Source organism: Protomyctophum bolini (assembly GCF_963924005.1).
Source record: "Protomyctophum bolini genome assembly, chromosome: 9".
Lineage (NCBI taxonomy): Eukaryota > Metazoa > Chordata > Actinopteri > Myctophiformes > Myctophidae > Protomyctophum > Protomyctophum bolini.
Genome location: NC_137870.1, coordinates 10056700 through 10069873, shown reverse-complemented (window position 1 = coordinate 10069873; position 13174 = coordinate 10056700). Strand labels below are relative to the sequence as shown.

Here is a 13174-nt window from a genome sequence, read left to right as displayed (position 1 = left end):
TTATCGTCACGAATGCACACCTTTGTTGTTAAATGAAAGTTGAGTGTATCTAAAGAATGCTGTGATTGCTTGGCACGCCTGAGCACAATGTCGAGCGTTTTAATCAAGCAATATTACACGAGAGGGTGTTCTTTATCGTCACGAATGCACGTCTGCAATGTTGCAGGAACTCCTAAAGGCAGCACAGAAGTACATTTATGACGATAAGGAACACCCTCAATGTAATATTGCAATTGAATTATTGCAAAAGCAGCTGAATTATTTGTTTTGATTCCTATACTGCCGTTTAAGCACGGCAAGAATGCAGTTTCAACCAATCAGATTGCTTCCTCGAAACAACCCGTTGTATAATAATAATTTTAGGGACGGCGGAAGTGGATTAGTGGAATGACTTGCTCTGTGGACTGCCATGGGGCGGGGTTTTTGACACTCGTATTTTAGACCAGAGTCATAAACAGAGCATGCAGTGCACTACCATGATGCGTTAAATCCATTGAGCGGGAAATGGTCATGTTATACCTTTTGTAGTCATGTGGAAAACATACTGATGTGCAAATCACTCTCAGTGGATATGTACAAAAAAAAAAAAAAAAGAAGTTTGGTTGACACTGTTCCACTGTTTGTGTACTGGAGATGCTCAGCTGTTGTGCCAGTCACATCAACCAATCAGAATCCTCTATGCCAAACCAGGGTTTCGAGTGTGAAATAATAAAGTTTATATGCTCGCAAAATGTCTCTTCCGGAAAATTGGAACTTTTGGCAGTCTAATCTTGCAGACTATATGACCTGCCTCGACAAAGCAGTTCCCCTGTAGCTGCTTGATCCCTGGCTTAACAGATTGCCATTATCACTCATAACAACACGCAACTTTTCTCTGGAGGTACTCATTTGGTCAGCATGATGATAAAAATAAACGGACACATGCAAACAGCTTTGCTGTCTTAACCCTCACATCAGAGATTTGTGAGAGAGAGAGAGAGCGAGGGTCACATGTGTGGGAGGGTATGTCGTATTAATGTGTGTAAATAATATACAATTTATTGTAATCATTATTTATTTATTTCTATTCTTTGCAAAATGAGCCAGGGGTAGGGCTCATTTCGTCCACTTTTCCAGCATCTTGTCAAATGGACTTGACAACTTGTGCCTTGGACTTTCCTTTTTTGTGATTATGTCTTGACCAAACTGCACCAATGCACAATGTATTTACTGTACGTACCTTGATGTCCAACAGAGCTGGAAATAAATAAACTGAACTACGTGCACATGCATGCATGAGATACACAGGCACACACACATTTTTTTCAAACACACGCACGCACACACACACACACACACACACACACACAAGCAACTAACAAAGGTACATGCACACATCAAAGGCACAAGGATTTATTTTCGTACATTTCGTAAATTTGCTTCACATGAATAAATCTATCACTGAGTCAGGCCTTTGTGTAGCACTTTCCAATGCATGGGGCTTGTTGGAACAGAACACAATACCATTTAGAACAGGTTTTTGTATTCATGTCTCCAGGTTTGCACAAATAGCCTACTATCTAGGGCCGCCTTTAAAAACAGAAATGATACAAGTATGCACAGCATTGTTCCACTATGAGGGAATGGAATCCTAAACTAGTGGCTCTGAATAACTTCATATGGATGTACAAAGTTTGTGAGTGGCTTGTTATCATTTGTTAACGAGGCTGACTGTGTCTTTATCGTGTAATGTATTTGTGTATTTATGCATAATTGCGTATGTGTGTAATTGTGTATGCCATGCGTGAATGAGTGGTGCCTACATTATGTAATCCATTTGTCATCCTGTTTTGACCTTTCTTTTTTTTAACATTCTGTTTTAGATTGCAGAGATAAACTATTCATACATTCTAAAAACTAATCATACATTCTAAAATACTCAGACAGTTTTGATTTCTCTCCTAGATTGTTCCAGTGATCCTGGACTGCAGCAACACAGAGTAAATAAGGTGGTTGAATGTAGTGATAACAACGCTCTCATCATTAACACGAAAAAGACAGGAGAGATTGCTTTTGGTACACCACCAGAGAAACACAGATCCCCCATTGCTATTCATGCTGAACAGATCAACCAGGTTGTTTGTATGAATACCTAGGAGTAGTAATAGACCATCTGTTGTCATGGAAAGATCTGATTTAATCAGTGTGTAAGAACATAATGCAAATAATATACTTCCTTCGCCGTTTAAGATCCTTCGGTGCAATTCTTCTTTTGTTCTTATGTTATTATTTTCTTCAGTACTGTAGTAGTACTACTGGTATGGATGTTTGTCTGCAGCCTTAAAGTCACAACTGCTGCAACAACTGAACATTTGTTCAAAGATTGTTGGACAACCACTCTATACATCTACGTATGATTATCATACGTAGATGCTGTTATCATACTATGATAACGACAGGAGAGCGGTCCGTATTGAGTGAAAGACGTACTATTTTTATAATAAATACAATATTTCAGGTGCTTTTAATTTAACTTTTTTGTTATATAGGGCAAGTATAATGTACTGTATTAAGCCATATAACTAAGGCTTATTAGCCAGGGATCCTTTTAACTATATATTAAAAAACAGTTTTTCAAGACTTCAGTTGTTTTTCTGACGGAGAAGGAGATCAGCTGGATAATCGGAGCAGCAGGGGCCGTATTGCAGTCGCTGTACCGCACTGTTGTGACGAAAAGGGAGTTGAGCCAGAAGGCAAAGCTCTCGGTCTGCCGAGCAATCTTCGCTCCAACTCTCACCTATGGTCATGAAGTGTGGGTCATAGACTCATGACCAAAGACCAAGGTGAAACAAGCGGCCGGTCAGGTGGCGAACATCTCCCAGATGGGGTGAGAAGTTCAGTCAGTCGAGAGAGACTCAGAGTAGAGTCACTGCTCCTTCACTTGGAAAGACGCCAGCTTAAAGTATGTTGTGCTGCTGTGCACAAACATATCCCTTGCACCAAGCATGGAATAAAATTAGAAAACATAACGGCTAAATCCTTTTAACTTTAGCTGCTGAATAGACAATAAAATAATGAGGCCATGTGTCAAATAGCTACAGTAATGCAATATTTATTATAAACAGCGAATCTTGTATGAACCGGCCCCTGTACCAGACTATATTTGTTTTGATGGCAAATTAAAGTCTCAATATCCAGACGGGATGCTTCCCTTGCAACAACTCCTTAAGGACCAAAACCTGGCCAGCATTGTGCCTCCTTGCACTGATAAATTACCGCCTCATTGCTGTGCTTATACGCTTCTCTCTGATCAATGGCATACTACATCAAATCCATAGAAAGATACAACTACTTCACTTTAGTACACTTCTCATTGGAAAGGTGTATACTTTTGCATTGTCCATGCCTACTACCTAGGTAACAATTTGGGCTCTATGCACCCACACCATTTGGGAAAGAACTTGGGATCAGTGTTGTTTTTGGCAGCAATTTTTGATTTTAGTTTTAGTCATAGTCTTTTGAATAGTTTTCCTTTAGTTTTAGTCACATTTTAGTATCCAGGAATGTCTTAGTGAAGATTTGAAGGCTCTATGCATTCTGGTCAAACCATAACTCTGAGAGTACACAAATGTACAAATGGAACGGAACCTTAATTAGTATCATCGGTGACAGACACCTTTGAAGGAAGTATGGAAGTAGGAAGGAAGTAGGAAGAGTTATTCTGTGTGCATAAAGCCCATTGTCTGTTTCTGGTAGGGTTTAACAAAGTGCACTAATTGACTGATTCCACACTGTCAGCCATCCATGTGCTTGCATTATGATTCGGCTGACCTAGGATCAGATTACTGTGCTGTGCATTGTGCAATATACAAGGGGAAAAGCTGAACTCGACAGGCTGCCAGCTGGCAGTAACTTGAGAAAGCCTAAAGCTCTGGTCTGACAACTGCGTCAGACGCGTCGTAGTCGGGGCATCTCAAAAGTATGTGGATCTGTCAGACGCATGCATTTCCCAATTCCCATGTTATTGTTTGGGGATGTTCGAACTAAGAGGAAATGGTTGTCAAACTCGTCATGCACTTGGCACTTTGGCAATTGTCTCTGATTGTAGGCTGATATGAGTAGCCCATAACTGACATCTATACTTGTAGAATGTTAATATTAATTGTAATCATTCGTTTGTCAGATCCATACCCAACAGCCGGGTTCAGTTCTGTTAAATCTCAGAGGAAAACGCACACAAAAAATGTCGGAACCAATCAGGTCTCGAAATAAATGTCAAGGGTTCATTACTACAGTGGGGTTGGGGTCCATCATTTTGGACCTGTAGAGAGCTCTAAGCTCATAATTATGTTATGTGTAACAAAAACGGACACATGGTATTTAAAATTATATGCAGTGCTGTGTTTTTTCTGTTATAAGATAAAGGAAAATCAATCAAATCTGCTTTTTCATAATCTTAATTGCATTCGGTTTTGAATAGAGACCATGCTTTATAGATTGCAGGTTAAGTTTACAAATTCTAATTCTGCTTTAAGTAGCACATGATGGGTCAAACTAGGGCATTTTCATGATTCTGAATCCATTGCAAGCATTTGTTTTGCACACAAAACACTCCTTGGGCTAAGAAACGGCCATAGCCACTTTTCCAAATTTGATTACCTCATCATTTGTGATGACGACTATGAAGGTATTGGAGTTGGGGAAGCACTGGTCTTTCATATCCGGAGCTCGGCTACGGCTTTCACATTTATTTTACCATAGCATATCAATTCTCTGCGGAATCAAATGAGAGATTTATGCTGTGCCAATCTCTCCATGCATATTAAAACTCAAGCAACGCTGATAGAGCAGCTGGCTATTGCGGTGCACACTGCAGCCAATTTGCCTAGCAGCGGCTTAATGTGGCATTGGTGGATTCATATTATTTAAGTCTGGGGTGCCTCTGGTTCATTCACCCCTCCGTCTCTGTGACACTACCACTGCTGACTCCAATAGCCTGTATCGATCTGCATGTTGTACAGGCCGAGGTGATTACTCTGACTCAGGTTAATACAAAGGGCTCATAAACACAGCCTCATGGATATGGCCTCATGACAAAACAAAAAGACCAAGCCAGCACACAGCAAATGACTTTACTAGCGGTTAAGAGCAACGCATAACTCTACTTGGAAGGCCTAAATGCTTGCTGGCTCAGAAGATGAGGACGCAGCTTCTTTGTGCGAGTGCTTTTGCAGTACCATGTTTTATCAGAGAGTACCACTGATACCACTGTCTTCTGAAAGAGCTATCAAAGCTATGATCTATATCTAATAATTAAACGGCGGTTGTGCCACATGAGCCAATATAAGTGACAGAGGGGGGAGAGAGGGGGACAATAGTGCAGAAGAGCCCAAACTCAAGCAGGTTTTACAACGATGGGACAAAGGACGGTGGAATCGACAGAGAACTGTGTGCAAATATGTTGGGTGCTCATATCCCCGGACGGATATGGATGGACTAGTATTTGTAATTATCCGGCACCAACAGTGTTACTGAATACCATACACTCCAAACTGCTTTTCCATAACCCAAGATATTATTTATGAAACAGCAAACCATTGTATTAGGCTACAGTATATGTTACATAATACTATACATATTGTTGGGTTCTTTTTATATAACCCACTGCCACTGAGAATTAACACATTTAAATGATTTCTAGCCGTTACACTAGGCTAAATAAATACATTTATACTCTTTGCAGGAGTCACTAGGAGACTTAATTAGGAGTCGCTAATTTCATATTCCCCATGCAGGTCAACCAATATAAGGTCAAACCCAGTCTGTAACTTCTGCTATAAAGGTCAAACCCCAGTCTGTAACTTCTGCTATAAAGGTCAAACCCCAGTCTGTAACTTCTGCTATAAAGGTCAAACCCCAGTCTGTAACTTCTGCTATAAAGGTCAAACCCCAGTCTGTAACTTCTGCTATAAAGGTCAAACCCCAGTCTGTAACTTCTGCTATAAAGGTCAAACCCCAGTCTGTAACTTCTGCTATAAAAGGTCAAACCCCAGTCTGTAACTTCTGCTATAAAGGTCAAACCCCAGTCTGTAACTTCTGCTATAAAGGTCAAACCCCAGTCAGGACTCACCTTCCAGCTCCTCTTCTGAGATGCTGGCCAACACATCACTGTCAGCGTCAGACACTGATCGGCTCAGGCAGTTCCCCTTGTAAAGCAGGCCTGCCGTTACGTGGTGGAATGGCATCTTCTCCCTATGGAACACACACACAGACAAGAGAGAGAGAGAGAGAGACAGAGAGAGGCATTTAGGCCACGTTTAGAGAACACTTCAGTTCCATTAGACAGGTTGTTAATGGTGTGGCTGCTACTGGCTACGGTCCAAGACAGCTGCTTTTCTTCCCCCCCCCCCCCCAGGGAGGTCTTTGAGGCACGTCCCACTGGGAGGAGACCCCGGGGCAGACCAAGGCGCAGTTGGAGGAAACGCATCGACTGGCCTTGGAACGTCTCGGGATCCCCCAGGAGGAAATCACTAATTTTGCTCTGGAGAGGGGGACACTCTGGTGGAGCTGTTGCCCCCGCGACCCGACTACAGATGAGATAAGCGGTTGAAGATGGATGGATGGATGGACCCGTGTGAACTGAGTAGTGCAACTCTGTGTGGGGGTCCCCGGAACTTCCAGACTCACAGGAACGGCCAGGGGCCGGGCCGGTTCCGGCAAGCCACCCCCGTCCGAAACGGTCGAGAAATGACAGGGGGTCCCTCTACTGTACTGTACTGTCACACCCGAAATCATCATATACACAGTTAATATGTGTGTGTTAGGCTGCGCAACAGTGACACTTGGTGGTGAAAAACACTATTTTCGTGCTTGGACGGACCCAGCAAGCCAGCCAGGGATCGAGGGATTTTTGAGTGGCTGCACCACTCAAAAAAGAAAACATTAAATAAAACTGCCAATATTGGCAATGGCTACCTGTCTTTTATTTGATTTGTTCTATTATTTATATTAATATATACTAGAGATAAATTAAGCCTAGAGAGAGACATTAGAGACATTGTCAGTCGTGGAAAAAGTACTCAAGGTTATTACTTAAGAAAAAGTATCAATACTGCAATATAGAAATACTCTGTTACAAGTAAAAGTCCGGAATTCAACATTTGATGAAAAGAACAAAAGTATTGGCTTCAAAATGTAAAGTACCAAAAGAAAAAGTACTAATTGTGCAGAATGTCCCATTTAAATTAAAGTTTTCAAATGTGTGATAATCTTTTGGCAGATCTACAAGCTCACAAGGTGTTGCATCACACAACGCATTGTGAGCTTGTAGATCGGCCATTTTAAAATGGCCAAAATGTATGCACTGAAGTGGTTACTGTATGTTCTGAATCTGAATCCAAATTTACATAAGAAGCCAGTGTCCTCTTTTTTGCAGTTCAAAATGTGGTGGTCACCCTACACAGGAAGTCTGAGATTTAAGGACGTCTCTACTTTATAATTGTGTTTGCCCTCTACTCCTGGAACATTATTGTAATAAGCAAAATGATTTCTGTCAGATGTTTCATATTAACTGTCAGATGCTGTTCAGTAAGAGACCGGTGACGATCGAACGGTCAAATGTGTTCTCAAAGGGAATAGAATTGGAACTAGTTTCTCACTTCAAGTATCTCAGAGTGATTTTGGACTCAAACCTGACTTTTAAGAAACACATAAAAAAGTAACATGTTATTAACTTAAGCTGCAAAGACATACCTTCATTGTATGATCTTATCGCACATAGAATACTGTTTCACAAACTGGTCATTTGCTGGGACAACACTAGTCATCAAACCTATAGAACAACCTTTCAAAAGAGCCATTAAGGTATTTGACCAACAAAAAAACAACTCATATCATCACTGTGCCATTTTGGGAAAATAGTTCAATAGTGCCTGTTTTATCTATAAATGTCTAAATGATTTAGCTCCTCCTCCTCTCAAATAATTTATACATAAAAAGAGAGACAGTGGGTATGACACCCCTTAACCCTTATCCCTAAACTTATTTGCCATTTTTTACTATATATAAAAAAAACCTTTTAAAATAGTTCAAATAGCTGATCTACAAGCTCACACCGTGTACATGTATGTATACAGCTAGTTGAGCTATTTTAAACCTATTTTCAAAAAAAAGTTTCAACACTGCTGAATTCCACAAAAACTATAGATAACGAATACACATTATACATATAGGCCTACAGTGTATACTGTACACTATCCTTTTGTCCTCCAGGGGTAAGTGTGTGTACAGTTCAGTCAGTGTTAAATAAGTCAGTCAATCATTGATACTGTAGCCTCGGCCGGGAGGTGACCCCGGGACATAAGTATTAGAAAGGCATAGACTCTGGGTTAGGCTAGGTTACTGTACGTTACCCGTCGCTAAAGAGCCAGGCCCGATAGCACCGCAGCACCCTAGAGCCTACATTACCACTATAAGTAAGAGGCCATATAAATTAGATTAGGACTTATATTTCTTCTTTGTTCTAAATGAGATTCTGAGATTCCATTCTGGCCAAGGGCAGAATATAAAACAGCTGAAGGAGAACCATTATGGATATTGATCAGAGAGAGGCACTTGCTATCTCTTATTTCGTGTGAATGATGCCACCAACAGGCCAAGAAACTCAATTCTTACTCAAATATTTTTCAAATCACTCAACCTTAATTATGTTATTTTTTGTAAATTGATCATCTCAGACCCACCATTCTTCCAGGCTTTGGGTTATGTGACAGCGAGGCTATGACAACACCCCTAATTACAAGAGTTTTAATGTTCATGGAAATTCAATTCAGTACAACCTGTCATACAACACAGAGAACGATGTGGAGAGAGCTTGATGTGTATGACGACAGATCAATATTGTTACAAATAGATTCATCAATTTAGAGCATGTTCTTATACTTTCTCTTGCCAAAGTCAAGTCAAAATCAATATGTGCCTTTATTTCATAAACCTGTGCTACTGTATGGAATGCAAAACACTGAACACACACGTGTCCTTTCATGCTGGTCCCTTTAGTTTGCATTTCTTTCATAGGCTGACACCCTTTGCCTGCACGCTTTAACTAATTCATAATTTTGACCCAAAACAGCCCTTCTTTTTTCCACTGAACCATTCTCGGCGGTTTATTTTTGACCGCCCGCTCTGCCCACAGCAACGTTTAAGTAAGTACCGTCTAGTCCCACAAAATTTCCATTGGGACCCAAATACATTACAAACAGAGAGAGAGAGAGCATTACAGCACCACGGACAGCGACAGAGTGGGCTGGCCTGGTTTACTGCTCAACAGTAGGTTAATAATATACATGCTCTTTAGACACAAGATAAATCCATTCATGTGAAACAAAAGTAAAGCACAGCCACACCGTCTATGTGTGTGTGTGTGTGTGTGTGTGTGTGTGTGTGTGTGTGTGAGACCAGCTAATCTCTGCACCGTTAACCCAGTCGGTGCCAAATTTTGCACACACCCTCCCTGGATGACAACGATGAACCTCTGCCCCAGAATTTCAAGAACGGCCTGTTATAGCGCCACCAGGAGGCCGACTTTTGAAAAACATTTTTTATATTACTCCTCCAGATTCTGTCCAAGAAATCCGCAAAATCGTTACACACTATCTCTATAGTGATGTGTTCAAGCCGGATGTGTCTGATATTTCATATTCCATCCTTATTGGCTATATATTGGCTTTCAAAGTTTTGAACAAAAAGCCTCAAATCTTTCACAGACTTTCCTACTAGGCTGAGGAATATATACCACCCTTTTCACATTGGCCTGTTATAGCGCCACCAACAAGTGGAACAAAATGCCTCAAATCATCCAATTGCCATCCAAGGCTTAAGAAGAAATGGCACCCTTTTCACATTCGCCTATTATAGGCCAAACTGGCCTGAGGATATGTCCCAGGTACATCCATACGATGTATTTTCGTTCTGAGGTATTCTATTTATAGTGACTCATAGGAATATACTATGTGACAACCAGGAATGTAGACGGCACCCCGGGAAGCAGTATGGGTTGGCGCCCCAGCCTTCATCCTCCGTGAGGAGGAAGCCCAAAAAACTTTCGGTAAAGCCTTTAGGAGGGCCATTCGAGCCGCAAGCGGAGCCGTTGCCCAGGTGGAGCCTGCAGAACCATTGCGGCTCAAGAATTCACCCCTCCTGAATGAAGTGTCTGGTTCTGGGAGTCCTGGCTGTACTCCTGGTGAGAGCAGGAGTGGACCTGGTGAGACGTAGGAGGGGCCCGGACTGGAGTCAACCCACAGAGCCTAGTCCCTCCACATGCCAGAATTGTGCCTCCCAGTCCCGGCAGAGTAGTTCCGGAGTGGTCCCAATAGATTGTGTGGCCCTGGTCTTTTCCTAGTGGGTCTGAACGAGGGTAGCTACTGGGACGTAAGTCGGGACTTGATCACCCCAGCTGGGTCACCCAAGTGAGGGGTATGATGTTTGCGAGACCCGAAACCCCGATGAGCTTGGGATACATCACTGAGGATACGACTCTCAGGTGCATCCATGCAATGTATTTTCGTTCATAGCTCCACCAGGAGGCCATAACCTGACCTGCCCTAGTGGAGACATGTGCCCCGAGGGGCACTTTATCTAGTTTCATCTTTGTTTGTGAACTTCACATACTCCTCAATGCTGCAACAGTGCTCCCAGTACTCCTGTTGTTGCATGCCTCAGGACGGTACAATGGTACATGGTGCACCACATCCTGGTTACCATGCAGGATCCGATCACGTGATCGGAAATCAGGGCCGATCACGTCATTTTCATCGAATCGGATCAGGAACAAAAATATATGTGATCGGGACATCAGTAGTATCAATATTATATCCATATCATGATATTAGACTGGATATTATCTGTGATTTTGGACATTGTACTATTGCGATATGTGATAGCCTTCTATAAAACCAAGGTTTTTTTCTACATTGACCTCCCCTTGGAGCCAGCATTATCCAAACTGTCCTTCAACTGTCTTCGTAAATGCACTTTTGTCTGACCTCATCAGTGTCATTTATTTCAATGCATGCTCAGATGTAAATACAGACTGTGGCAGTTGCTCAGGGGTAGAGCGGCCAGTAGAGCAACCGGATGGGAACCGCGAGGTTCCCAGTTCGATCCCAAGGGCTCTCCCAGAGTTAGTGTCGGAAGTGTCCTTGAGCAAGACTCTGAACACCTGAATGGCTCCCGATGTGCAGGTTGGTGCCTTGCATGGTTTCCACCGCCATCGGTGTATGAATGTGTGTGGGAATGGGTGAAGGTAATGCACAATGTAAAACACTTTGGATAAAAGTGCTATATAAATGCACCAGTATACCATTTACAAAGAACACACCATGCACTGCCTCTCTGCATTCTACATTCCAATTTATAGGCAAATTAAAAAGAGCTCTGGTGCTGCTGACTCATGCATATGTAATAGTTTTGTTTTTGGAGATATCAAACGTGGTTACTGAACAACGCAGCCTTCTCTTGAAGCAGATTACCCAAAGCCATAAAGAAAAATAAACACTTACATTGAGTGATATAATTAGTATTTCAAAGTAGGGTAGCAGCCAAACGCTGACACTTTTAACTTGCAGTATAGATCCAACACAGTCTCATAGATCCTCCATTGAGTCAAGTTGTGTTGTTGTTGTTGCTGCGAGAGTGAGGTCTAGCCAACACCAACTCGGGATTCCTGGATCGCTGCCCTCCACAAATTCCTATCCAACATCAGGTTCTTGAGCTCTGCAGTGTTGTCAGCCAAGATGTCGCGCTGCAGCACGTCTACATAGGTGGTACGCTTCTTTCCCCTCCTGGCTTTGCCCTGGGTTGGCTCAAGTCAAGAATGTCTACCTAGAGAGGCTGCATTTTTGCCAGTTTTTCATGTGTTTATGAGGTGACAGTATACTTCATTAGACCCCTTGGTGTGGTTGTTATGTGCAATGATGTCTTCCCTTTGCATTTAGGGTTTCTTCCTGGAGGCTGAAACCTTGACAGTCGAACGTGTCAATGAAAAAAAAACAGTGATATAGTGACATCACACTATCATTCCCTCCCCTAACCCCTCCCCCTTTATCCTACAACAACTGTGGGTGTGGCTTCTGTTCAGGTGGAACACCACCCATCAGGCAAACCAGGCATATTTAATCAACTGGTGATGGTGTCCACATAAAAACGACATTTACTGCATTATAAATGAATATCTAACTCCCGTTCCCTGCTGGAAAATATAGGCCTATAGGGTGGCTGCTTGACAGCATGTCGCGGGTTCGACTCCTGACCCCGGCAACCTTTGCTGTGTGTCACTCCCCATCCCCCCCCCCTATTTCCTGTCAGACAGCTATCTCTATCATAAAAGATTAACAAAAAAGGCAAGGAACCGAACCAGTGTCCCAAGGCAAGGAACCGAACCAGTGTCCCGACTCCCGAGGCAAGGAATGACTAATTGAAGTGAAATACTGACTCAAAGAGTATGTATTCATAGCCGTCTCCATGACAGGGAGGCCAGATGGCAATTTCTCAGCATCAGGCCCTACACTATGCCAGAACAACTATGCCAGTGTGAGTACATGGCAGTATAACAAAAATGCCAGTGTGGTTATGTACAAGGGCGAAGGGAGCAGGCAGATTAGATTCATCATTCAGGTTGTGAAACGTCAATATTGTCGCTCTCGGGCAGAAACCTTGTATCTCCACATATAATTATTTTATTTATATATTTTTTGGTAAATTAATTAATGTCCTAGTACTTCGTCGGTGGTCGTACAAGCATGTCGCATAAATGTAGTGAAAATAGCTGATCCACAAGCTCATTAATGCGTCCCATTGCAACAGACGTGTTGTGAGCTTGTAGATCTATTTTTGCCATTTTTGGAAATGTGTCTGTAGGACCAGGTTTTATAAATATTGAATGAATGAAAAGTATTATCAAGAGTTTGTGACTAAATATTATACAACTAATTGGACCCACTGCTGGCTCAGTGGTCCAGGCACCCTGACTGTTAGTCCAGTCTGGCAGTGTACCGCGGGTCTATACTTTACCCCCCCATCTCTCTCCCCATTTCCTGTCAGTCTACTAACTATCCCTCTATAAAAAAATATATAATAATAATAAAGGCGAAAGTCACAAAAACATTTAAAAAAAAATCCTGTCATGTTGACACACTCA

General features: G+C 42.1%; 1 protein-coding gene across 1 annotated transcript in view; it reads right to left on the bottom strand.

Annotated features, from left to right (window-relative positions):
• LOC308320935 (calcium-binding protein 8-like) overlaps positions 1-13174 on the bottom strand; it is a gene marked incomplete at its 3' end in the record, with an annotated part of 48564 nt that overhangs the window by 34985 nt on the left and 405 nt on the right. The window contains exon 2 of the mRNA XM_080771683.1: positions 6110-6231. Coding sequence (XP_080627809.1) covers positions 6110-6231 — 122 coding nt within the window. The remainder of the gene's footprint in view (positions 1-6109; positions 6232-13174) is intronic.